General features: G+C 39.4%; 1 protein-coding gene and 1 long non-coding RNA gene across 4 annotated transcripts in view; one reads left to right on the top strand and one right to left on the bottom strand.

The window, feature by feature from the left end:
• The window catches only part of GRAMD2B (GRAM domain containing 2B), a 42272-nt gene extending 15824 nt beyond the window's left edge, over positions 1 to 26448 (bottom strand). Inside the window, exons 1-4 of one of the 3 annotated variants that reach the window (XM_048049927.2) lie at positions 26284 to 26448; positions 2958 to 3080; positions 1080 to 1167; positions 718 to 784 (exon numbers count right to left, since the gene is read on the bottom strand). In XM_048049927.2, coding sequence (XP_047905884.1) covers positions 718 to 784; positions 1080 to 1167; positions 2958 to 3080; positions 26284 to 26411 — 406 coding nt within the window. In that variant the 5' untranslated portion in view covers positions 26412 to 26448. Of the gene's footprint in view, positions 1 to 717; positions 785 to 1079; positions 1168 to 2957; positions 3081 to 16456; positions 16824 to 26283 lie in introns of those variants that run through there. The other 2 variants (XM_048049925.2, XM_048049928.2) reach the window with 2 other exon arrangements.
• LOC136788914 (uncharacterized) lies at positions 18153 to 20573 on the top strand. The gene is made up of 2 exons (XR_010827475.1): positions 18153 to 18510; positions 19498 to 20573. It is a non-coding gene; the product is annotated as an uncharacterized lncRNA (long non-coding RNA).
• Positions 26449 to 27821: the final 1373 nt, after the last annotated feature.

Here is a 27821-nt window from a genome sequence, read left to right as displayed (position 1 = left end):
TGAATTTTTTCTGAAGGAGTACCACCTAGGCTCCTACAAAGTTTTAGACTAGCTTTCTGGTAACTGTATTATGTAAATATAAAAAACATACATTAAATGTTTTAACTTTAAAACTTTTAGGTCTTAAGCAGTTGTCTGGACCAGATGACCAACAGAGGTAGAACACATGTAAAATAATCCTGCTTTTACTTCACAACCACTGAGCAAAAGCAATTCTCATTCATGAACTGCTATCCTTGTATTCATTTCAAGAAACATTTGCCCTTCATCTCTATGTAGAATTCACTTGTTAAAACTATCACAGGAAACAGTAGAATCTTTTAAGTCCTCCTTCTACCAGTGCTTTTAAGTTTCAGAGCACCATCAACAACAAGAAAAGCCCAAGCTAGTCACCTGACTGGTGCTGTCTCAATTAAGCAGTGCCTTTAGTGAGGGAGCTTCAGTACTAAAAAATGTTGCACTGGGTTACTCTGTGAAGAAGTGCAAAGTAAACTACAACTCCAAAACATGCCCAACACCTGAAGAATAAAGAAATCTGTGTTTTGCAAGATTACAATGGAAACACCCACTGCATGCAGGTGAAGGCCTTGCAGCTACAGGCAGCTGTAGTTTAAGGATTTTAAAATGTACGTAGTGCCTTTTATATGCTGCCACAGTTGGCAGGTAACAACAGTATTTTGGTCCACAGCCAGCAGTGACAAGGGTCTTAATACTTACTTTGTTTCAGTGGCTCATCAATGGGAACATCCAGAAACAGCTTATGAAAGTGTGCATTTGCCTTCAGCTAAAAAACAAAAAGCCCCACCACCAAAGATACATGCCTTATTAGATATTCTTATGATCAAGTGACCCATTCCACTGCATATTCTCCCAGTACCTTCTCATTTTGCCCACTTGCTTTATAGTAAATCCTCACTTTCGCTATGTGGTTATAAAGTCATTACCCTACACAGATGAATAAAGGAACCTGTATTCTTATATAACCATGAACTATAATACTAGTAAACAAGGGTGCTCTTGTGGCAGTTTTGTTTGTTTATGTCTAGTAAGAGTAAATACAAGTCCATCCTCTGCCCTACCTGATTTGAGACACGTTTTTTCCTTTCAATCTTGGAATCATTCTTGATATCTGTTGTCAGGAGTGTACTGTCTGCACTGCTTTTCGTCCTGAAAATAAAAAAGATATACTATGTGAGATGCTTGATCTCATTTCATGTATCTTTATAAGTTACCAACAGGATATGCTTTTCTACAAAACACATTAACCCTCCAGTAACAATTATCCAATTCTTCAAGGACTGTACAGCAATGAGGAAGAGTCTGTCTTAGTCTTAAACCATGCTAGTCCTCACTGAAGGTCTTTTTTAATTTGGAAGGAGTATTCTAAATTACTAATTGTAAGGAAGAAAAAAAATAATAATCAAGGCATTTTTACAAACAATGTATCATCAGAGTGCTTAGCTTCACATTTGTTTGTTTCTGGTCCACACATAAAACACTAAGCATGTTACTTACCAATGTAAGAAAAGTAAGGCAAAACATAGTAGTAGAGAGTGCAAGGTAGCATACTTGAAGCTATGAATTTGTACTACAAAAGGCTGTCCCATTTGGAAAGTGCAACAAAGAAACACAGATGCACAAATCAAAGACTGGCTATGAACTGTGCAGAGTAGTGTATGGAAATCATGAAGATAGCCAGCAATCCTAGAAGTGAGGTCTCCAATAAATGAAGGGGAGTTATGATTGACAGTTGGGTAGGAAATTGTTCCTGTACAGCTTTAGCCACTCATACTGGAAAAAGAGAAACAACTACTTCTGAGTTGTTGGGTTTTTAGAATGAGTATAGAGGAAAACCTCTGAGGACGATGGGAAAATAAGTTCTGTTTGTTTTATACAGGAGAAACTCATGACATGAACTGTTTAGAAAAACAAAAACAGAGGTGGGATAACACTGCAGAAATGAGAAAGAGAACATTATCCCTGAGCTTACACTGCACACAGAAGAAAAATGTATAAACAGGCTACAAAAGAAGTTAGTTCTTTTTAGAGGCCTTCAGATGCAGACTGGTGAAGATCAGCAGGAAGGATAAAACACAATACAGCAACTCTGCTGAATGACTGGAAGAACGTGTTGTGCTGAGCAGTGCTAATACCATGGGGAAAAAAAGGTGCTACAAGCTTCCATTACTGCATCGTATCTTGCATGGTAAGTCTTCTCCATTTCCTAAACTTGTGAGGTTTGGGGTTTCCAGTCAAAACTGCAATGCTTATGCAAAACTGTAATGCCTTATAGCAGAAACCTCCCATACACATGGATAGCCCCATATATTTCCATGCAGTGTACCAGTCAAACTGAACAGCCAGCCTTACACAAAACCTATGCCAGCCCCTCTGCAGCACACAGTTAAGTTGTATGAGAGAGATAAAACTAAGGAAGGTTTACATAAGTAAGTACTCATTAATTTTTTCATATTACTTCAAATACCTTCTCCTTAAAGATGCTTGAGGAAATTAAGTGATGCTTTGCAACTGTCTGACTTGTGACCAGAACCACAGTGTCAGGTTGACTGCTGACTTTTGCATTGGCTGCTCAGTTGAAAGTGAAAGGGATGCAAAACCTGTATTTAAGTCCACCGTGTGGTGGACTTCTGCTTGTCAAACTGACTGTGAAAGAGATGTAACCAGCAGAGGCACTGAACAGTGCAACGTATTTTTCCCTAGAACAGGAAAACTAAGACAGCCCAAAAGTTCATATTCCCACTATGCTGGCTGCTTCTGGGGAATGACATATCAGCTCCTGGATGTAGGCTCTGATCCCTGTTTACTCATATCGTGTGCAAGGCAACCCACAACTGCGATGTCTGTTAAATCTCGCCTTTCAGTTTAGCTTCTTGAATAGATGGTAAACATTCTGATTATCTCACTAGCAGAAACGTGACAATGCTCCTGACCATTACCTAGCAACATCAACTTTCTTCCGGTCATCAAAATGTTCCACTTCACCAGTAGGAGTCTGCAGCAACAGAGTAGGTGATTTTCCTGGCTTTCTTCTTTCATCTGTTCCATTTTCTCCATCTGAACTGCAGAGGGGAAAAAAAAAAAGAAAGCAATGTATTTTGCAGGATTCATAACAATGTCAAATACCACTTCAACATGTTGACATTATTGCATATACTAAAGAACAAAATTATGACATATTTTACGCTAAGGTCCTGAAAAGTGTTCATCTACTGACTTGACAGTATTATACATCTGAACAGGTATGAGCTCCAGTACTGGAATTTCAGCAATGAGTACAGGAAAACTGAAATACTGCCAAGGATATTTCAGTACTTATAACATTTGCAGCTCTAGCTTCCTTTCCAAAGATAATGTGCTGCTTCGGAAAAATGCATTCCCCATTCAGTACTTAGACTCGATGACTAATGGAAATTAATTTGATTGGCACGTTGGGAGAAAAACATCCTGCATAACAATACGCAGTGCTTAACAGAGAATTGTTGGTTCAATGTTCCAAGAGGAAGCTGGATACTATTTTGTCTCTACCTTTTCCACAAGAATTGACTGGCATGGTTTTCACACATGAAGGGTGCTCTCAAAGCGTCAAAAGCACTGATTTTACAAAAGCAAAACTTCTGTCACAATGTGCTGTCCTTTCAGAGCACATGGCACTGCCTCAGAAATATAGACTAAGCTACCAGAGTCTGAGCGCCAAGAGATGTGTCATCAAAACACAAAGCACTTTCTCAGAATCCCCTTCTAAATCATTTTCAGATACAACATTATTTCAAGAAAATTTAGAGGAAAAAAACGTCATTAATAGCAGAGTATGAAGAATGGCAATACTTTAAAATAAGAATGACATGTATGGACATACATACACATACACTCTTTTGGCAGACAAAAGCCTCAGCAAGATTATAGGATGATATTCACATTAAAGAAAGACAAACTATGTTGCCCATTAACTAAATGCCTGGTCTGAATGAGCACATTTACAGAAGTCTTCCATTGCAGTATTGAATTTCTGCAATTTTACAGCAACAACACAGCCACTGCCATTAAGGGACAGTGTCGTGGCAATAAACAATTTATTTTTCCTACTAAGACAAAAGTTTTGCTGACAGAGGTTTCCAGAGTAATTTAATTTGCTTTTAGTAAGGGCATAATAAAATCCACTGCTTTGATTATGCTTTGGTAAAAAAAGATCAGAAGATAGTCCTCACAATGTCTTAGTGGAGATCTAGCGAGTTCAGTAATACCCTACTTCACAGCTAAACTGAGGTTAAAGTAACAGGACCAAAGCCAGGCAAGTTTTGCCTTACTGGTCCTGGGATTGGTTCTCAAGGGGTCTTAAGCTTACATACAGCAATTATTCCCCTTTCTGATCCTTCCCCACCACTTAACCCTCCCCACAACAGGGGCACTGAATTGACACATGCTAAGTCACATTTTTTATATACTTGAAAAGGTTACAGCATTAATAAAAATCTATGAGGGAAAAAAAAGAAATAGATTCCCTGTTGCTTCATTGGACTGGCCCTGCCTGACCACCAGACACCAGCTTTAGTCTCAGCCAACATCACTAGAATTAAATGGGGTGATTTTAAGTGGAACGCAGTCTTTTGCCTGAAAAACCCAAATAAAAGAGATTTTACGTCATTTGAGATTTTAAGTGGATGGACCCGTCAAGCCTATATTCCAAAAGCTTGCAAATCCTACAAATGTCTTAGCTAAGGTGTTGCTATCTGCTATTTTTCTGTTCCCCAAATTTGTAGGATTCAAGGAAGGCCAGAGAATACCAGGCATTAGTGCTATGAGGAACGAGATGAGGCAAATTTGTCAGGTTCAATCCCACCTGTGTTTGAAAAGAGCAGTGCAGCATTGAAAATCCCATGTGAATAAGGCTATGACACAGCGATATTCTTAAGAGGTAGCTGCTTGAGCCTAGAGCCTGACCAGCATCCTTCATCACTGCTGTGGACAGCTGGCCATTCTAACCTGACAATGCTCCTGGCAGATCAAAGCAGCCTGTGTCACACCCACACTTCTGTACCAGAAATTTGTTTCAAAAAATACCTGTGCCATGGGGTTTGGTGTTCACTTACACCCACCAGCATGGTTAGATGTTTTGTTACCCCTAACTGTATAATTACCTACAACTTGATAAGTAATAATTGCTTGTATTCACATTTACATATATGATAATTACTTGTATAAAAGTAAAGAAATGACTTTTCCACCACCTGTAAATTAATCCCTACTTTGCAGTTAAACCTAAGAATCTTTCTATTCTGTCTCTGATGGTAAGCCCCTTACCTTCCCTCTTAACCACTGCTATTCCTGAATTGCTACTGTCTGAAACTCATGCCCTCCAGCTGCTTTCAGATGCCAGAGAGACGGGGAATAAAGCCAGGACATCTCACCACACTAATCCTACTGAGTGTTCTGTGTGGAAAAGCTGAGCTCTACCATGTCAGTCTAGTCACCTCTCCAGGACCGTCTTCTGCAGCCAAGGACAGAGAGAACATACCCAAACAAGAGCTGCCTCCAAAACATCTCAAAGATGAGGAGACTCACCCTCCTAAACACATTCGGCTGATAGTAGCAATTGGGTACATTCCTACCAGCTGACAGTCTTGCTGTATCTATCCTTCACTCCTCTCCTGTGTGCCCACTTCGAAAACTACATAAGGATTTGTCCTTACATTTCTGATATTTGTAGCTCCACATTGCAGCTGATTTCCTAATAGATATTTTTAAAATATCAGAAGAATCTTATTTTAGTTGACCTTCTGGAGAAGTCGAGATCAGAGGTATGACCTAAAAAACAGCACACTATCTTTTGTCAAGCCACAAGGTAATTAAATCACTCCTTACATTTTTCACGTGTAAGTATGAATTCATAAATGCTTTCTAAAAAGAACACAAAAGTCAGAAGTCCATGCAAAAACAAAGATCAAGGGCACTTAAGAAATCACACGGTGCTTAATACAACTGTTAACAATAGTTGCATGTAAATGAATATTTGCAAATATCAGAGAAAAGCATGTAAAGTTGGAAACATCAGGACTTTGCTGATACGAAAATAAACATTTTTCAAACTGAATATGTATCATAGACTTGATACTACTATTAAGCCTATTTAAAATAATAGCCAAAAGAAAAAAGTTGTCTCCAGAATAAAGGAAGTTTGTCACAGGGAGTATTTTCTAACCCAAGGGCTTGTGCTTACTATGGGATCACAACTTCACTTAGATACAAGGATAAAATAAACATTAGTTATAAGCAGTGTAGTTAAACTCCTTGTAAAAACGCCTCTTTTAAAAACATACACCAGTAACTGACATAGGTAATTTAAGATTAAATCACATAAAAGGGAAAATGCAAAGAAATAAATTAACCAAGGCAAACAAACAAAGTTTCATTCTACTGAAGTGTTCAGAGGTACATTATCAGTTGACGCATTTCAAAAGTCAGAGGAACTTCATCTTGTCTGATTTGAATTGTTTCTGTGGAATAAAAGCTTTCTGACAGACTGGTGTATCAAGCTCTTGGCACTACAGAAAGCTTTCTGAACTTCAAATGTTTTTCTTGTTTGGAGCTAATCTTCTACAGCACCTGGAAAATTCAGAACTCCTATGAAAATATGCTATGTCCCATTAATTCAGTGGGAATTTTTCAAGAAATCAAAAATTAAAGATAGAATTATAAAATGTGTATTTTTTCCTTGTCCTTTTCAAAACTCGTTTGAATAAGAAACACCTAACGAAGTAATATAAAAGAGATGTGGTAATAGGCCACAGTTTGGAAAGGAAGCCTTAAAGAATAACCAAGAATAACTGCTGCTTTTAAAAGCCAGATACAGTCTTACCAAACACTTCTCAGGCATACGTAAAAGACCTCAAAAACCTGAGGACTGTTTAGTGGTTACTGTCTTCCAATTGCCCACATCCACACACACCTGTGCACAAAGCTTCTTCAGATCCATCACACAGACAACCCAGGCTACTTGGTCTGGTGATAACAGGTCTAAAAGAAGTTTGAAAGCCAAAGAAAGTTGTTACAAACCAGTCCCACAGTCCACAGATTATGCAGCAGCTATGTAAAAAGAAAAAGGCATCTTGAATACCCAGAGGTTGCAATTTTGATTGTTTGCAAAACCACAGACAAAACAGTATTTTCCTACAGTTTAAGAGGAGTCAGTCAGCATTGCTCAACCTTCCCTCTGTGGACAAGGCATACATATTGGATTGTCATGTCACCTTAGAAGCCCTGTTACCCTTCTTCATCTCTTTTATACGAAAAGGATTAATTTTGCAGCAGCAGCTAGACTGCTGAATTGTTGCAAAAGGTGGACCAAAAGAGCATGGAGCAACTTCACCTCTATTGTCTACAGCCAGGCTTGGTACAACATACATGGAAATATTTACCATGAATACAAAGATATTCTGTATATTTCAGCTCATTTAGGTATCTACTGGATTTACTGAGTAGATGTTAACAAATCAAAGGGACTTGTCAAAGAAATTGAAGCCGTGAAAAAGGCCAAAATAATAACAATAGTGTTACTTAAGCTATTCTTACTAGCAGACATGAGTCTGTTCAGATAAAGGAACTGCTTACTCTTTCCGAAGCTAAAAATTAAAGGGAGAGGCTAAAAATGTCCCAGCAGCCTGCTTCTAGTAGAGGTGACTGCAAGGGGGCAGGGCAAAGCATGCTGATGTCTGGAAGGACATTGCTAAGCATGTCTCAGGCTGCTACCACTGCCTCAGCACAGACATCCCTAAAGGAGCAATCATCTCAGCCTTCCCTTCACCAGGCCTACCCATGCTGAAGTCTTAAATTTTCCTTCAGAAGCTATGTCCTGACATTCCACTAAACCTCTTTTCCACCCCAAACAAGCCTGAACAAACCTTTTTTGGTCATGTAATCAGACTCTGGAGTGCTTCATCTGATAAATTTGCATTCATACCTTTTATAGTTGAATTATTTCACCCCTGGACAGAAGAAAATACCTTTTTTTTTCCTTTGTAAACTCTCCTATTGTCCTCTTCATAGCAGATTAGAACTGTACTGTACAAACCATCAACAGAGCTCAAGTCAAGGATTTTAGAGCCGTCTGTTCAGCCATGCTCCAGCTCTACATGGCACAAGGCACTGTTTATGGAGGAAAGTACATCTCCTAGAGAAATATGGCTCACAGTAATAAGTTTTAACCTCTTTCTAAGACAAAGTGTCACAGATCATCAAAACAGGAAGAAAATGAGCTACAGTTACCTTACTCACAAAGGAATAGCAATCTGCTTTAACAGTGCTGTAATAGATGTTAAGGATAGCCATAACGTATCCCAGCAGAGTATCTTTGGTATTTGTGTAATTTGACATCATACTTAGTATATAGCCTGTACTCAAGGCTGAAAAGTAAATGGGTAAAGCGGCTGTATGGCATTTCTTACTCAAGTATTTTGTATGACAGATATACAGCCAGCAGAGGTATTTGCACCCAAGATGGAAGAGAGCAGGAAAGCATTAATGAAGAAACAGAGGTGTGAAATCCTCCATGAGGGAAAGGGTCAATTTATTAATACAAATAAGTACGAACCAGGCTGAGATTCAGCTGCTTCAGGTTGTTCGAGGTGCAGGCTAATTCTCTTCTCATTAGATCATAGTCAAATATGGCATAATGGTGGCTGGTCTGTGTACACAGGTGGAATCCTGATGTCAGCTAGCATTGATTGTCAATGGCTAAAGCCTTTATTATTATTATTGTCTTATTTTTTATATAAGTACTGAATTTCAGAATTATTATATCAGAACAATTTACTGTGTTCTATTCACACTTATTTCTAAGAATAGAATAAGCTGTGAGTGTTACAGGTGTCTATGCAACTATAAGTTTATTAAAAGGATGAATGAAATTTTTGAGTTAATACTGAGCAAAAAACCTTCCAACACTGTTAAGGATAGAGGAAATCATTTTTTTTTTCCCTCCACTGACCAGCCATTTCACATAATGACCAGATCAGGTTTCACACCACCTTACTACTTGGACATCAGCAAGATCACTGTGACACCACAGACGTCATTAGCAAGTATGTAAATTCTCTGCTCTAAATACCATCTATTATTAACTGGCTGTATTCCCTGTCTAATCAAAACCAGACTGCTATCAAGTTCCCTAGAAAGAAAAAAAAAAAAAAGAATTCCCTGTGCTCTGAAACGTGATACACTATAACAAGATATTTTATTAGGTTAACACTAGCACAGGAACACAAGCCATTTAGCTCTCTTGTCTTGTCAGGAGTTTCCGTTTCAGATATCCACTTCGAAAAGCAAAAGCCCACTCATACACATCTTTGCTCAACCCCACAAGATGCCCATGATGCAGTTTTCATGGGAGTCTCAGCAGGGCGCTCAACAAATATTCATCTGAATGTAGGCATAGACAAGTCAAACACATGACACAAATCTTAATAGACACATTTCTAGGGAAAAAAATAAATAAATAAAAGGTCTCAGGGGAAGATACTCCTTCATTTCTACTTAGGACAGGAGCATGTGCTTTTTTCCTTCTCCAGCTGGCTGGCAGCCTTTAGTTGGGAAATTTTTCCTATTTCCTAGTTCTAGCCTACCTTATCTTCTAACCCAGAACAAGATAAAAAAGCAGAACTATAATTCCTATTGAAGAAGAAATGTGCAGCCTTTCATTAAACCACATTTTTATCTTTAGCTGCCACAGGTGACAGGAAAAAGGGAAGAGAAAGAAGAAAGAATTCCTGATCTGTGGTTTGTTCAGGGTGCAGAAAAAAGAGGACAAAGGCACTTACGTGCCTGGGCTACCAACTGTTCTATACCATATTAAATTAAAATAAATACTGCAATTGTACACAATCCATGTGTTCAGTATGACCTCGCAGGGCTATATCAATTAGATCTGCTACGTCACTCAGGCAAAGGTGATACAGATCTCTCTCTGTATCTGCACAATTGAGGCACGATCACCAGAGCATACGTACAAAGGTCTGGCCTCACTACCTGAAGCTACATCTCTGTTTTGGAGGAAGAACTCTGGAGCGGCATGCCTCCACATGATAAAAGACTTGGCTGCCAGCATTAACTGTGTTTCTGAAAAAAAAATAATAATAAAAATTAAGTAGTTATATCAGACTGCATTAGGATTTAAGAAAAAGAAAAAAGAAAAAAAAAGCAGCAGACACCATCAGTTATATTAGTGACTGCTATTAAGAATGCAGAACAGTTAGAGATAATAGGAGAGGTTTGGGAGTAATCCTACCAACACCTTTCTTTTTCTTAAGTGGCAGGGGAAGGAATAAAGCCATAAAACAGGAATCACTTGCTCAGAACACTGTTTCATGGCTCTTTTAGAACTATGGACTCAATATGCTGCATGCAAACTGTCTGAATCAATGTATGGTGAAAAAAAATCATTTTCTTTCTTTAATCAGGGTACTAACAAAAAGAAGAATGACTTGGTTTGATCATGTAGCAGTTTCTTTCATACCTGGAATTGACAACAGATAATCCACAATCATCAATGAGATTTCTCTGTGGAAAAGGCAACACTATATTAGCACAGAAAATGTAAAAAAGTTATGTCAAGGGATGCCCAACTACAACTTTTGTTGCTGTAGGATTCCCAGCAAGAACAGTACACATCAAGGCTTAATGTCTAATTGAGATGAAAATGATTATCTAATTGTGTCCATCTACCCTGTTTCACCACGCTTTGATCAGTTTCCACCCTCGATGGAAAGTAAAATAACTACTGGAGGCTCCCTGCTCACCAAGGGTCTGGCAATGCTGAATTTCCCATAATTATCTCTGCAATCTATGATGATGATGATCATTATTATAATTAATTTTTTACTTCTATTTCTTTTACAGACTTGCCTATGTGTTAATGGAACAGGCCCAAAGAATGTAAATACACATAATACAAAATATATTATTTCATAGTAGGAAATACTAGCCAAAGATGACACAATGGGCCTAACCAGCATTAATCACAACAGTGCCTTGGATTGTGACACTGCATATAAACAACCATTTTTCTTCCACAGTCTTGGAAAAAGATATTCTTCTTAGAACCAGATGTAACACATGGTGACCAAACCCCTGTGAGGCCAGCCTGCCTTTCTGTTTTCTGTGTCACAGGACACAGAGTCTGAATGCCTTGTAAATCTCTTCCTCTACATTGTGGAGCATTTCCACAGTCCACATGCTGTCCTCCACCACCTGGCCTACAGCAAATTTACATGGATTCTAAAATTCCCCACAGTCGAATGGACTTACAATTTCATTATACACTGGACTTTTGTACTATAAAATTCCTTCTTGTCCAGAAAAAGGTTGAGCAAACCTAAATGGCTCTTCTTGAACTACTGTAACATAAACGGTAACTGCAAAACTACTATCAAGATTGTAGGTGGTCTATCTTTAGAAATAGCCTAAACTAGAAAGAAAACAAAACAAAAACACGCTATCTACCAGTAAGGAGAAAGGGTGTATTAGGAAACCTAGCAAGGGGGAGGGAAGCAGAAGGTAGACAGCCACTAGACAGTCTGATGGGGCACACATTAATAGTCTGCAGGATTACCTTTTAAAGGGAGTTAAAATCATCCTTTAACGAAGAAAAAAAAATGCCAGAGTTAATGCAGCTCATTTTTCTGGGAAAAGACTGCATCATTTTACCAGGGTACCTAACTGTAGCATTTTATCTGCCAGTATTTGCCCAGCACTCTCAAACTTTGAGTTTCTTCTATGGCAAGATTCCCAGAGGGCTATATCACTGAAGTGCCCACAAGAACAGATCTTTGCAGTGGACACACCTAGACAGGACTGATTCCTGTGGGGCCTCAGGAACTGCTGTTTCATAGTGAAGTAACTAGAAGGCTTCGCCCATCCATCCACAGAGGAGGAAGGTGTCAGCTTGCCTCTACCTCCCCTATCCTGCTGAGTTTCTCTGCTGCCTATCTGCAACTTGCACGTTATTTCTTGCCACTCTTTCAGGGAAGTTTATTAACCTTTCTCACCTTGGCATGCGTGATATTTTTCAAGGATGGAGGCAGAAGCCTGTCAGTGCCAGGTAGAAGATTTAGTTAAAGGAAGCAAGTATTTTGGTATAGAACTGATGGTCAGTTACCGGGTAATTAAGAAGAGGAAAACGTGTTCTCTTCGTACATACGCTACAATCCTGGTTCTCCCTTTTATTCAGGTGTCCCACCTACCTGCACTTAATTCCATTACTGTAACAGGCACCCCAGCATGAGGCAGCACACTACACTGTTTTACAAAGAGGCAAGGGCTCTGTGCAGTGGCCTGTCCAGGAACAGCAGCCCATGTCCTCCTCGAGTCTCCCACTGACTCTCCTTCCACTGTCAGGAAGGAAAAACAGATGTTTTAAATATTTGTTTGCAACTTTCTGGCAAGAAAACATGAAAATGTCTCTAATTTTGGGTAACTCGGAGATGATCTAGAAAAAGCAAGATACTTATTTTAAAATAAAAGTGGAGGAACAGGCACGAACAGCTTGTCCCACTCTCCTGTTATGTTCAGAGAAGGAACTTTCTGTATTAGGACAGTATTTGAAGAGACCGCTGCTAAGCATCCTAGCTGGATCCAGACCTACCTATCAATTTTGGTTAGAATAAAGAATATCTGCAAAGACTGACAGACCAAACACAACGTGTCTCAGGTGTAACAGTAACACAAGTCTAAAAAGGTATGCCAGTTATATCTGTCCTAGCCAAAGGGTTTGACACCTCCTTCAGCCACAAAGGAAACAGAGGTTAGGGAAAGCTCTAGCTCTAACACTGCCACTAGTTGAACTGCTTTGTGAGTTTTCTTCTTTTTTTCTCAGTTTGGCTTAGGTCACATGGGTGAAAGCTTTCCAGTGGATCAGCGTAGTAGATGGACCAGGCAACAGCAACATACGGGGCATGAAGACCACTGGTCTCAGCAGCAACACCACTAAGTGAGTACATGATTTCAAACCACTTGACTGCAACATTTATGGGGATGGTTTTAAGGTGAAAATACTTTGATACCATCTTTGTGCATCACCTGTCAAACACCAGCAACAAATCCCACTGGCCAAAGCTTATCTGAAAATAGTATTATATTGCCAACAAGCAGTTCTGGTAGACCACGAATAACCAGTAAGGGCAGCAGATCTGGGAGTATTTCAGGCTAGCCAATGTGAAGGACTTCAGTACAAAGAAAATGTCTGTTCAGATTCATGAGGTATGCATTTACACATGGCACAATTTTTTATTTTTATTTTTTTTAACTTAGAGCATGTATATAATTTAACTAAAGTATGAAAAAAAAAGAAAAAAGTAGGAGCAATTAAAAACAATTATCATGAACAAATGGAGGTTGTCCAGATCAGAAGTTTCATTTCTCGCACACCTCAAATTTAAATGTTCCACGTTGCAATCCTAGCCTTCTTTTCAGATCACACAGTACAATTGCCCCTTAAAGAATAACAAAGAACTAAGAGGGAAGAATTAAAAAATACGATACTTAAAATGCATTAACAGGACAGAATGTGAATGTAAGCACACATGTACATCTTCTTCCTCCTCAAAAACAAACAGCAGCAAAAACAAACAGCAGAAATTTAGCTGCTGGAAAGGGGTTGATCTGTATCAGATGATACAGCTTTTAATGAGTAATAAATAACCTCCACTTACCTCTGTGCATATTCTATTTCTCTCAAGTAATATCATTAAGGACAAAAGTTAGTGTGCTGTGATTACATGCAGGTCAGCCAAATAATTATCTTTTAACTTATCAGTTGACAAATAATTATGAGTTAACATCTGTTATTACAGCATAATACAGAGAAAAACACCATAAAAGTCGCTTTCTGTCTTTTCCCAGAAGTACATAATTTGCTTGTAAGCAATTTCTACTGCTTTCAGTAGCGCATTTTCCCCAGGATCTACAACCTATTTTAGCTCAAAAAAAAAAAAATCTAAAAGATTCTACATCTTTCAAAGCCTCAGCTCTTCATTTCTTTAAATTAACTGGACATTACCTTGTGCCGGCAACTGTAAGAGGACAGAACATGCCACTTAATGTTAGCAATATCTTACCATTCAGTCACTCAGTACCCTGCCCTCACATAGACAGACTTAATGGTCTCAGGACAAATACTGCCTGTAGTGGAAACCAGAAAATACTACCCTAACTCACCAGAAACAAGTATGTGTGAGATGAGAAGGATGCTGACACTGAATATGAAGTGCTCCTTATTACACCTCTGCCACTTCTCTTTAATACACTGCCTTTTGTTTTCAGAGATACAACTTCTGTTCCACCAGCAGTCCCTGCAGTACGGCTAACAGCTCCTTAGACAAGCTGAGCACCACCACAAATGTCCCAAATAACACACCACAAGTCAGAGAAATAAATGTCTTCTGAAGACAACACAATGGTTAACTCTCTTTTGGTGCCAGGCCATCCTAGAACATAGTGGTCATTGAAGACCACCTGGAAGGTGCTTTCTGATCATGAACTTTTGGCTCACTTGGGAAGAACTCCATTTAATGATGAACTTTCCATGCACCACTATTTCGGATGTGGATAATGACAGCACACATCTTCCGTTCAGTGATACCTCTGGGGTTGTTCAAGCCCCAGAGATGAGCTGCATGCTTTGCAAAGAAGACATGCGTGTCACCAAATATGCTAGAGAAGTCCATTTTCTACATCTATACGAATGTATTTAACTCTGTGTAAAGTTTCCTGAGTCACTAGCAGATAATCTTCTCAGATTTAACCTTGAAACAAAATAAATAAATAAATAAATAAATGGATACTTGTACAGCTTCAATCTGTCACAGGAACCTATCCTCCAGGGAACTGTTATGCTGGAGGAAGCTTATGGAGCCACAAAGTCCATCTCTAAACTGAACAACATTTTAGGCATTCCTTTGGGAAGTGCATATTAGCATATACATAAATCTCTCTCCCCTGTGCATTGGAAAATGCTAAAAGATTCCATGAGCCTCCACAATTCTGCAAGGATTTTTTTTTTTCAAGCAGAAGCCAGCACGAGCCCTGTTGGTTGCACACTGTTTCCTGGAAGTACATGAAGGGAAAGAACACCCCACCCTCCCACCCTGACATGCACAAGCTTATTTAAGATATTTCAAAAAAAAAAAAATCTTCAGTGATTTAACTTTTGCTAGCTCAGCTCCGAGTGAAACAAAACCAAGTCACAGCCCTTGTTCTTCATCTGAACAATCCCACCTGCAGATTAACTTCAAACAAACCAAAGTTACTTAGTTTCTGACGTTAAGTCACCATCAAATAAACACAATGCTTCTTCAGGGATCCACTTCTCAGTTAAAGTAGGATTGGCAAATAAATTCTAACTTTGTTTCCAGCTGTGAAATGTTTAAGTGATTCTCTAGTTTATGACAAAACATTTCAACATCTTCCACTGTATTCCACAACGCCGGGTGTTTTTACCCTCCTGCTGCCCAGGTAAGAATTGCTGAAAACTTTGTAGCCAAAGACCACCATGCTGCCCCCCACACGACACCTACATTCTTCTGAACAGCAGAAGCTGAGGGCTAGGAAAAGGGCTGTAGTTAGGGAGACTTCTCCATTTATGACACTGGTTAAGACTAACCTCACTTCTCAAAGCACACTAGATCCAACACTGAAAGATTAAATGCTTGGGGACAAAGAAGAGCATCATGTAAAAAATCTGATGATAAATTCTCTCTAAATCATCAGATTCCTGGCCCCATTCTTAAGCACGGAATCAGATATGGATCTTGTATACCTGAAAAGCTTTGTTAGGTTCATTGGCACAGTTCTGTGGTGGGGATCAGGACCCAAGGCTCGAAGTAAGAGGGCTCTGAAGTTTGGGGAGCTACACCTCCCTTGTTACGTGAAGTCTCTGATGTGGCTACACCACATGGGACAAAGGACATTCAGAAGAAACCTGGGTTATTGCTGCTCTCCAACCAGAAAGTTATTTCTGGCAACAGATTTCACCGTGATATGTATTTTGGGGATACAGCTGCTTGGGGATCAGGGACACAACGCAAAAAAGAACCAAACCCACAGACCTCTGCAGACTTTCTTTCCAGAAAAGGCGCCAGTTGCTGGTAAGTTGCTCTCTTGGAGCCTGTTTAAGATTAAATCTTTGTGCAGAGTTTTCTTCCGGGAGGAAAACCCCCAAAGAAAGGGAGAAAGCGACTCCCCGCCCTACGCCCCCTTCTTGGCGAAAAGCTGCGGGTTTTCCAGCGCCTTCTTTCCCCGGTGCCAAACTCCTCGCACATCGACGGCCATCACCGCGGGGTGGCAAGTGGCCGGGGGCACTCGCCACCTCCCTCCCGGGCTAGCCAGGGACCCGTCCCGCCTCCCCTACATCTCCCGTCCCGAGCAGAGGCCGGGGCTCCCCGCTACTCACAGCCGCAGGGCGCCCCTGCCTTCCCGCCTGCCGCCGGCCCGCCCAGCCTTCGGCTCCTCCGCCTCGCAGCGCTGCTCTGTCATGAGCACCATGGGCACGGCTCTGCCCCGCTGCCTCTCGGCGATCAGCCGCCGCTTGCTGGTCGGGCTGGGCCGGGCCTGGCAGGGCCGGGCCGTGCTGCCCCCGCCCCGGGGCGGGCGGTGAGGAGGCGGACACGGTGTTACGGAGGCTGAACGAGCAAATGGCCTCCGCGGGGCTTTGTACGCGTGTGGAGGCGTTGAGGGGAGGCGCTGAGGGGCGGCCCGGGACCGGGCTAGCCGGCCTCCCCCCGGTTGGATATTCCTTCCACCTGCCAGCTTCCCCTGGGATTTTCGCTTTCCTTTCTTTTACGGCTGGTTTGTCAGCCCCGGTAAATCACCGAGTGTTGTGTAAAATCAGACAAAATGTAACAGCTTCCTCCCCCCACCCGGTGCTCGTCAGGTCGAGGGGGCACTTGCTTGCAGCCCGGCAGAGTTTGGTGCAAGCCATCTTGCGTGGCAGGCACGAAATATGAGCACACACGTATGGGGGAAAATGCTTTCCTTATCTGGTTAAAACCTGACAAATAGTTCAGTTTGAGGAACTAGTGTTTCCACGAAGCACTGCAACGCAGAAGGACAGAGTCTGTGGTTTTAGGGACGTAATCTAAAAAAGGCCAACCTTGGAATGAAAGTTCAAAATAACATCTCTAGGAAAAGGTCAATTTTCATGGCTTAATGCATTAGAATATATCAATGGAATTAATAATAGGTTTATCACATTTTCTTCACCTACACCCATCTCAGCCACCAGATTCGCGAGAGGTAAGGGCAAAACACATACAGAACTGTGGTCTCTTCGTGGATATCAGAGTAGGATATAGATGCTAATGTATCATCCAGTGGCATTAATAAGATTCATAGATGGTTGACACTTGCACAGTATTTTGAAAAGTGAAAGAACTAAGCATTATGTAATGTTGCAATATATTCAGGAAATGGCTAAAGAAAAACAAGCGTCAAAGGTTAAAAGGATCAGGACTGCCAAAACTGGTTGGACATCCTGCAGAAAATGTGAGATTAATTTCTGGTCTTAACTAGACTAGATGAGTTTTGCTAGCTCCAGTCCTATAAAATGTAAACTCTATGCACCAAGCTGTGTGGAAAGTAAGAATTTTTAAATAGTTGTATTTCTGGGAGAAACCGTTAACTAATATTTATGTATAACAATGTGAAAATGAAGGCATGTGTAGAAAAACAAATGAGCTGTAGTTATAGGAAACATTACCCTAACCTGTTAGGTTCTGTATCTGTGAAACTTTGCTGCCTTATCCTCCCCTGTGCAGCACCTGAGCTGGTTTGGCATTCCCTCTGTCACCACTGCATGCCAGACACTACCTGTGGCTGTATAGTGGTGTCCTGTTTATGGAAAGGAAAACAGAATAGGCCCCACTTCAGCTGTATGGGCTGTGAGTAGACCTGGAGCTGAAAGGCAGGGTTGTCTTCCTGTGTCTGATAGGATCCAGGACCCTGTGCTGGGATGCAGCAACCCATGTGAGGCTTCGGGTTCCCTGGGAATTATTCTGTCAGTGAGCACTACCACAGCATGCACTAGCAAAAACCCAAGCACACTTACTGCAATCCTTGATGTCTAAAACCAGCAGAAAAAATGGCTACTTTCCCTTTGTCTTGTTTTTGAAGGCCTTTCATTACTGGGATGCACTGAAAATGTATCAATTACTATTTTAGTTTTCTTGTGTAGCTCTGCTCCCTCCAGCAGAATAATGCTGATTTACAGTAGGTGAGAGTCTAGCATTTAGATATTTGAACAGATAAAATCATTTGCCTTTTGAATACTTTGGCTTTCAATCTCTGACAGATTTAGCTACAGCAGAGAAATGCTACTGCTGCCTGTTTTGCTCACTCCTCTCCAGAGATTTCTGCCTCGACCACGGTGGTTAAAAAACTGGGAAGAAGCTGCTTGGCCCCTGCAGCTTAGTCTCTGCCGTTGTAGTTTCAGCCAGCTCCGTTCTCAAGGTATGCAAAACATTCTGCACTGAATAGTCAAGGTATTTACTGTAAAAAGAAAGTGGCATTCAAATTGATGCCTGCAGCATAGACACTAAAAGTGAATCCTTACTAGATACTTTATCCCATATCATGGTATCTTAACCCTTGTCAGAGACTTGGTTCTGGCAAGTTTTCATACATGCCTCTCTAGTGATTCTTCCATATTTTGTTATTCTCCTTTAATATCAGTGGAAGTAATAAGCAATGGTTCTAGCTTGTTGTTTTTGGAGGATTTGAAAAAGAAACTCTGTGGCCAACCTTTGCCAAAATGTGCACAGTGCAGTAACTCCAGAGCAAAGCGACATATTCCAGAGTGATAAAAATCGTGAATGCCAGAATTCTCAGTAGTAGAGAGTGAGAGTAGTAGTACGAGAGGTGTTATATTAAACTATCAAATGTGCAGCTGGTCATGTGCGTGCAATATTCTCAAAAGCTTTGTGCTTTTACTTTTTTATGCTACAGCAAGTCTTAAATATGCAAAAAATCACAAAGGAGCCTTTACTGTACAGGTATAATTGCTGGTGTATAATAGATATGGTAAAGTGAATATGTTAAGATGAAGCCATCAGCAACAGAGACCTGTTGTGTGAAAATCTGAACTATTTTTCTAGCTGGTGAAGTTCAGATTGGGGAGAGAAAAAGAAATTAGTGTGTTAAAATTTCTGATTACTGTTTAATACCTGCAGCACTAGTGATGCCAGGTAGGCAAAAATTGACATGCTTTTGCTCTGAAGAGTCTAAACTAAAGGGTCAAAGTTTCAAAGGAGGTCAGGAATACCTTTTTCAATAAGTAGGACCTTAAAATTATGTATAACACAGCGAATGAAGAAAAACTAGAGCTGAAATACTAGGAAAAGCTTTTGTTAAAAAAAAAAAAGATACATATGAAAAAGGTAAAATTGAACTGGGAGAGACTCACCAAGTCATCAAGTTCATTCCCTATCCCTATTACAGTGTGTACTATCATCATCCAGAGGAAGTCCTCCTTAATCTCCGCTTGTCTTGAATGACATGAGGAAGGGAAGGGTAAAGGGGCCCAATGAGACACACCAGGAAGGTCAGTATATAACAGCAGTAGGACTACCACCCATGCCTAGGGATTCTTGGATAGGATATTGCCAATGAAAGATTAAAAAAAAAAAAAAAGACAATCTAGCTGGAAATAAACTGGGTCAGAGATTGTGATAATCAGCATTATTTAACTTGTGTTTTTATTTCAGTACGGTAATTACGGATATTCATAAAGTATTTCTCAGTTTTTATGGTGGATATCAGCATGCCTAATGTGAGCAAACTTCCTTGGGACAGAACAAAGCAGCAAACGACTACAGTGACATACAGGGATATATATACATGACTACAGTATATATTGAGCACATATCTATCTACTCAGTAGAGAATTATTCTGTACTTGTTTGTGCCATTCCTCCTCCTAAGTCCACAACTTTTGCTCTGAAAGGTAAAAGCCAGAAGTACTCTTCTATCTGTTCCTCTCAGTGTTACAGTTGATTTCCATGTTAAGAAAATTTTGAGTTTAAGACTGCGTAAAACAACTTTCTAGGAGATGGATGTCCCCATGTTGAAGATGAATTTGAGTACCTAAAGCTTGGTCTGGTGTCTTCTGCATAATTAATGAAGTGTGCTATCTGAAAGACTGTACTTTAATGTTTCATTTGCAATACTAGATGCAGAACAAAAGCTTTTCTACTTTAAGCTGAAAGCAAATCTGATCTAAAAGAGAAGCCTGTACTTCAGTAAGTGATGATTAAAATAACATGGAATTTATCTCTCACAGCATATATTATTCTTTCATATCCTTTGTCTGTTACAATTTTCAGTACAAAGTCAAATAGTAGAGAACTTGTAGGTAAATTTGGCTATTATATTCAGTGCAATGAATTTCCAAACCGTAGTGTTACAGTCTAAATGCTTTCCATGAATGGTGATTTTTATCAGAAATGTCAATTGGAAAAGTTTCTCAAAAATGGCAAAATCAGGTGCAATAAAAAAAAAAAAGATATAAGAAGATACAGCCTTTATAGTACGTCAATACTGGTACTTTTGAACGGCAGACCACATCTCAAGTTAAGTCTTTTCTTCAGTTTTCTATATAATACTCTGCATTGTTAGGATTCTGTAAAAGATACTCAAATGTCTTGGGAGCCATTAAGTGATGAAAGAATCATTAAATAAATCCTTATATTGCTCTGTGGAAATACAATAGGAAAGTAGATGTATGATAAATAGCATATGACTAGGAGCTGTGGTAGTATGAGACACAAGTTAGACACATTTGAGAAGATGTTGAAACAGTAAGAAAAATTCATTTCCAGAATGTATGTAAACCACCCGCAGGCCACAGTGAAATGACTTACAGCTTGGGAGGTGCAGACTGCAAAAGAGAAAAAAAAAAAATATGCTAAAAGAGTGGTGCAGCACTGGAGGTTACCCAAATAAGCTGTAGACTGTCTATCTTTGGAGGTTTCGAGTCTCAGCTATACAAAACCACACCTGACCTGATTTAGTGTTGGTGATACTCCTGCCTCAAGCAGGAATGCTCAGAAACATCTGCAAATCACTCAGCATACTTGAAGTGTGCTCAAAATGAATGGAATAAACCAACATTGTAAACAGTCAGTAGAAGACAACTAGTGCCAGAACAGAGTGAGAGTTTTGTAAAGGCTAAAAGGCAGTTTTGGCCAGCTGATCCCCATTCCCTGCCTGGATTAAGATTTTCATAATTTATTCATTTTTAAAAGTGTGAGCTTGCTTTATAGAGACCTCTGGCAAGTGATAGGTTTCATCTGATCATTTTGCTACAAGTCATATCAACTTATACATCTCTGTTTTTGTTTAAAGGAGCCTGTGTTGGTTGTACTGCCCTTCAGATAGGGAAGCACCTGGGGCACGTGAACTAGGCTGGCTTTACAGCTAGCTGGAGCATTTCTCACCACAGACAGTGAGGCATGCTGAGGCTGTTCGTTGTGGCTGAATACTGAAGGAAGTGGATGCAGCAGACTACACTGCAAGTATGCATTGTAGCGGCCAGCAGGAAAAAGCAGAAACATTTTCACAGAAAATTTATGGGGTATTAGTAATATGATGTCAGCCTGCCTCGTAGTGAATGTATAATAATATTGCATATGTACTACTTCAGCACATTCGCTGTTATTTCAATACCAATGCCCTTCACACAACTTCCTGCGTAAAGTCATTGAAGACGCGCTGCACACTTACACAATGCATCAAAAGAAAAATATGGAAAAGGGGGGTTAATGGCTATATGCAGCCTCAGAAAAGCACAGTGGAAGTGGTAAAGCAAAGGAACATTCCTCTCTCCCCAAATCATTCATGGCAACTTTCTCATATTCTGAACACAGCAGCCTTGGTACATGTAGTAGTTCATTCTTGCTCTCTACGAGATGGCATTCAGCCAGCTGGCACTGCTGAAAAGCACAAGTCACTGTCTCCTCATATTTCATGAGAAAAAAGGCAGTCATAGCATATTTCCCAAGCAATACATTGCCCTGGATGCTTCATGGATGGCACTGTTAGAATGCGGTGATGCCTAGATCTTGACACTTGTAACGAAAGTACCAAATCCCATGGCAGTAAAATTCATTTATTTTCTGCATTTATGACCATCATTTAATGCTTTGGCCAGCTAGGCAGGAAGAGCTAAGTAAAAATATCGCTTCTTCTACTGTGGTGGATCAGCTTAGCTTGATTTGTTTGTAAATATCCAAAGGAAATCCAGGGTGTCATCCACGTGTCACTTTTCTTTGTGTAAATTATGTGGACAAAATTTTCAATCCAGGTGCACCAGTACGTTACGGCATCAAACAGATTACGTGTCTAATGAATAATGTGCATGCATGTATGCGGTTTTTATATCTGTGTGTCATACAGGAGTGTATATATACATACACCTTCTTGGACCACATATACATGCATTTACACATTCAATGTACATCTAAATTTGGTGATCACTTTGTGAAGAGAATCATTCAGTCATCTGGCAGTCTCTGAAGAACAGCAGTATGTTAAGTATGTAAGAAAGTGAAAGCTAGCACAGCTTCCTTGAGGATACACTGAATCTTCCAAAAAAAAAAAATAATAAAAAATATATATATATAGTAATATATATATTGTCCAGACTTTCCAGGAGCTTAGAAAGGTATTGCTCTTATCCTGAGGACAGCAAGCTTAAAGTGAGGGGAACAAGAGAACAAGATGACACAAAAAAATTCACGATGCTATGGGTTCTCACAGTCTACATTGGAGGTGGTTGTGAATAATAAGCTGAATGATAATAGTTACTGGATGGACTTGTGAGTTATAAACTGGATGAATTTACTGTTTCATCTCACTCAGAACCAGGAGTTATATTATTCTGAGGAAAATATTACCTAGGTACATCCTGCATAGGAAGGCCATACAGGGTGAGCACCAAACCCCAGATACAAACCATTGAACTTTGAAGTGTTTGCTGGTGTTTCAAGTGCTCGTAGTTAAGCTATAAAGACCATGTAATATGCCTTTTGGAGTGTGGTAGGTATGTGCTTATCTCTTTAACTTTACTGCTTGAACTTGTCTGAACTAAGCCTCAGCCTCACAACAGTACATTGAATATGTTTCTGAGGTCTGTAATTTCAACATGGAAGAAATTTTGTTAAAAAAAGTTCACAATCCTATATAAAAATCTTCAGAGAGAAAGCCCAAATATAAGGATCCTTTGTTGTACCCAAACAAAAATGCAACTGCAATAAAACAGTCATTACAGTTTATGTTACAAATTGTGTTACAAATATGTATATATATTTCTCTTATTCTGCTGTAGGAAAAATATTAATGGCAGATCACAGATGGAAAACACTAATATTTAATTAACTGATTTTTGGTGCATCACATTGAGAAATTTCTGAAGATGACAGGTCAAGAGGACCCTTTTGACTTCCATTCCCATGACTATGCCTTTAGAAAACATAATTCTTCCATATTATACTTTTTTTTTTTCTGATTTTTTAATGTTACCTAGTATCAATGAATGCCAATGGCCAATGCCGAACCCCCGCTCCCCCGCACTCCCCCCCCCCCTTTTTTTTTTTAAAGTATCTGATATACTTAGATCTTTTATGCCTGCATGCCTGCAGTTGATTGCTGCTAAGGTTGATCTTAACATATTTAGCAGTATGACATTCACAGAGTTCTTGGTCACTAGTTCTGATGTAAATTGCTGAAAAATCATATGTCCTTGTGTTCAAAGTATTTTATTTTTTCAGATTTGTTCTGGAGGTCGGCCAAAAACCAGAAGGCTTGAAGTTTATCTAAAGCTTAGGAGATCTGGATGCAGAATATTGACTCACGTTATAGAGATAGGTTCCAATGGGGAGGTTGAAACCCCCATTTTTTGGCCAATATTTTGTTTGAGACTACTGGAAAATGTTTCATTCTAATGTCAGAGTAATTCAATACATTCATACTGATAAAATGCTTCATATACATGTGTCCACATCTCTTTCTGATCTATTATGCATGGGTGACACCTCAGCTATAGCTTCAGAATCATAATTTGCTTCTGAAATCAGTTCTGCTCTGTGTCAGGAATAACATGCTGCCATGGTGATAAACTGTGAGTTCCCTAGTCTGAAATTTTAATAACCCCATGGATGCTGGAAAATTTGTGCTCATCTGCATGGTGCCAATTACAGTGAGGTGCAAACGGAAGTGTATAATAACTTGGCTATATTGGCAGTTTTGGGCCTGAGGCATGAATAATTAGGATGAACAGGAGCAATCATTAATACAGTTAAATTGCCTCTGTGGATACATCTTCATTTATGGGAGATATCCTTTCAGAAAACAGGATGGTATTGAAAACAGCATGTAAAACCACAGAGTCTGCATTTCTTTTTCCCAAGAGTTGTTCCCTTGATTTTTCGTGTGCCTCATTTTAGATAAGCATATAATGACTGCATCAAACACATGAAAAGCAAGTTCAGTGAGAACAAGCCCAGTCCAGCTGCTAAGCTCACAGTGTGCAATCATGCATGCTTCTTATTAGATTGCCTTGTATTTACAGCCTGTTATTCTGTATTTTCTGCTGATGGAGGTATAGTTTCACGCAGAGCTTTATGATCATAAGATTCCTTCTTACTGGAGAAGCAGCTGAATAAACTGGATTTCTGGAAGGCCTGCCCCCTGCCACTTGGTACTTGGCAGACAGGTCAGTTATTGAGAAACACAAGGCAAAGGACTCTGTTCTTTGTAAGGGTTGGTCATGTTGCTATCAGAGTGTATATGGTAGCTTTTTGTGTACCAGTTATCTAGCGGTAAATAAAAAGTGGGTAAATCTGTCTGCTCAGAGTTCCAGGCTGGAGAGAGAAAAGAGGGCAAACTTCTTATTGCCCAAACTACAAGTGGTTAAACATAACCTACTTGTGTTGAACCCTCTGTCCACCACTGTATTTATTCTGTACTTACTTGCCTAACTGGAAAATAAGAATAAGAGACGCATAGAAATACGTATGTGGATGTTGTTTTAAAAAGCAAGCGCTAACTAAATACTTCTAGGTAAGAGCCCCTGAGAGCTCTAATTAAAACTTCAAATTTATGGTTCCTTATTGTGTGTTCAGACTATTGAGCATTATCTCTCTGACATTTGAATTGGAAGAAAATACATTATACAGGTATAGTATTAAAAAGCCCAAATAACATTTCACAAGGGGAAAAATGAGGCCAGCAGATTTATTTATACTCGTGACCCAATTAGTGATACAAGCCATCACCCAGCTACAAAGAAATTTAATTTAGTCACACAAAGAATAAATAGAGGTGTTCCCTGCAAATCAGTCTTCAAGGTGGACATGAACAGATACGAAAGACAGAGCTTACTAACGAATTTTCATGTTGGTTAAGGAACAATAAATATTTAATGTTACTTTGAATAGCTTTTTAAAGATAATTTATTCATAATGGGTTGACATAGATAGTGGTGATGTTTACCTGTCCCTCTCCTGCAGTAGATGGGAAGGAATGAATGCAGAGTGCGAGCAACCCTCTGACTCTGCATTTCCTCATTTATCTGTGCTGTCTAAAATGTGCATGATTTGTCCAGAAATCTTCCTTACAATGAACTCTACCTCATTATAAGTTCACAATCCAACAAGTCCACACTTCTAAAGTAAGAAAAGAGATTTCACCTTGAAAATCATTTGTGATTGTTCTATCAGAAAACCCATTAGCAATCTCAACTTACATGAATACTCCTTTTTCTGATGATATCATTTCTCTTGAAACATAATTTAAAAAACATTGTAAAGTTTCCTATAGGCCAAAACATACATCAAAATATTTTGTCAAATTCCGTGTTCTAACCCAGTTTAAATTTGTTTTGTACAGAGACAGTAGATAGTATTTGATAACCTTGCAGAGGTCATTTAAAAACTTGAGTTTATATAGTACTATACACACTCAAAGCCCTGCTTCAGTGTAAAAGTTACACAAAGAGAGAACAACACCCTCCTATCCCCCCCGACAAAATTCTTCTTTACACTCTCCCCTTCCCAGCGCAATCAGTAATGCAAGATAAATTATCAGCTCTGTGTGCATTGCCTTCAAAAATTAAGTTTCCCCATCAGGGTATTTCCACTAGTGTTTGTCCCAGTGCCCTCCTGTGTTGCTGCCCTATCCCTCCTGGCATCAAGTATGTAAAGAGCACCCAAACGCCCCTGAATTTACCTTATAAATACTGATCCAGAACTCTCTGTAGGGCTGACTGGAGGAGGGTCATTACTTGACTTTCGGAAGCTGCTCTGACTTTCAAAATGAAAAACCGAGTCTTCCAAGGAATTCCCTTTTCTCATCATGTTAATGGTGCTAACTGCAGAGTTAGGTAAGTTTGGGTCTAGAGGGATCCTTCAAGCACACGGCCTTTCACTGCTGTAGGAAATGCATTCTTGGTGTGACTCCAGCTTGGACTGGCTTTAAAATCAGTTAATCAGTAACACATTGATGTGACATCACGAGGTTTTTTTCTTTTATACCTGCAGCACTTCATAGATATACTTTGAAACAAATCTCATCAAGTTTAGGTGTAGTATGTCTTTGGAAAGTCGATACTAATAGCAATAAACTGTTTGGATAAATTTAAGAAAAAAAAAAAAAGACAAGAACTCTTAATTCAAATGATGTTGCATTGCCAGGCTCGTACTAAATGTAGTAATATGATCTGTCAGAAATTCTACTTTGTGAATTACCTGCAGGTCTCTAATTTTCCAAGTTTGAACAACATAAGAGTGTATGTTTCAGAAGTGACTATATCCACCTGTTTTGACATGCCAAAGTCATTATATTGCACTTCTGCAGTAACATATTTGTGCACATGCATGCAGGTAGTTGCCATGAAATAAAGTCATTGCAGTTCTTCTTAAACACAGAAAATCTTTTTAAATCTCAGCGCACCAAACACCAACTGAACAAGGCCAGTTTGCCTAATCATTTTTATTTATTTATTTTCCATAGGAATTGGCAAACATTAACTACAGAATTGCATGGTTTACTGTTTGTTGAAGATGACTATAATGATTAGGTTGGTCAAAGAAATGGTAAACAACATTTCTTTAAATTGTGAGCCATCCCATACAACTGAAGTAACACCCCAAGATCTCCAGAACTTCTGCTAATCTTCATTTAGGCTCTGCATGATAATAAGCCCTAGTCTGTGAGACTGAATAAACATGTGGAGTGTAGCTCTCTCTTTCTATTGTCAGCATCTATAAATAGATTATGAAACAATACAAATGCATTTGGACTGTTCTCAAATTTTGCTACTAAGCTGAATGAAATCTAGTCAAAGTATTCTGTCTTTCTGAATGTGTCATTCCCTGTTCACCCCCCTTCCCCCAAGCCCTACCTTCCTAATGACTTAAAACCTGGTTGTTGCATTTTTGAAGATAAAATTCACTTTGAAGTCAGTATTAGCCAAACTGTAATGGACTCTGTAAAGGACGGAAACAACAGGAAGAACAGTAACTATTAAAATACAGGATTAGCATAACAGTCAAGAAGTAAAGGTAAAGATGAAACAGTCGTTTTCTTGGAAGTGAAAATTCCAAATAAATGTGACTCTTTCTTTTCTTGAAAGGAAAAAAAAAAAGGAATAATGTACACACTCTTGATCCTCTTAGATATTCCCTGTAAAATGGAACAAATGAAACAGCCTGTATTTAGGAGTGGTGTTCAAGCTGCTCAAAATTTTCCTGAGTTAATTTTTCAGA

This window comes from Anser cygnoides, chromosome Z (genome assembly GCF_040182565.1).
Source record: "Anser cygnoides isolate HZ-2024a breed goose chromosome Z, Taihu_goose_T2T_genome, whole genome shotgun sequence".
NCBI lineage: Eukaryota > Metazoa > Chordata > Aves > Anseriformes > Anatidae > Anser > Anser cygnoides.
The sequence above is the reverse complement of the archived record's forward strand: the minus strand, read 5'-3'. Positions and strand labels throughout refer to the sequence as shown.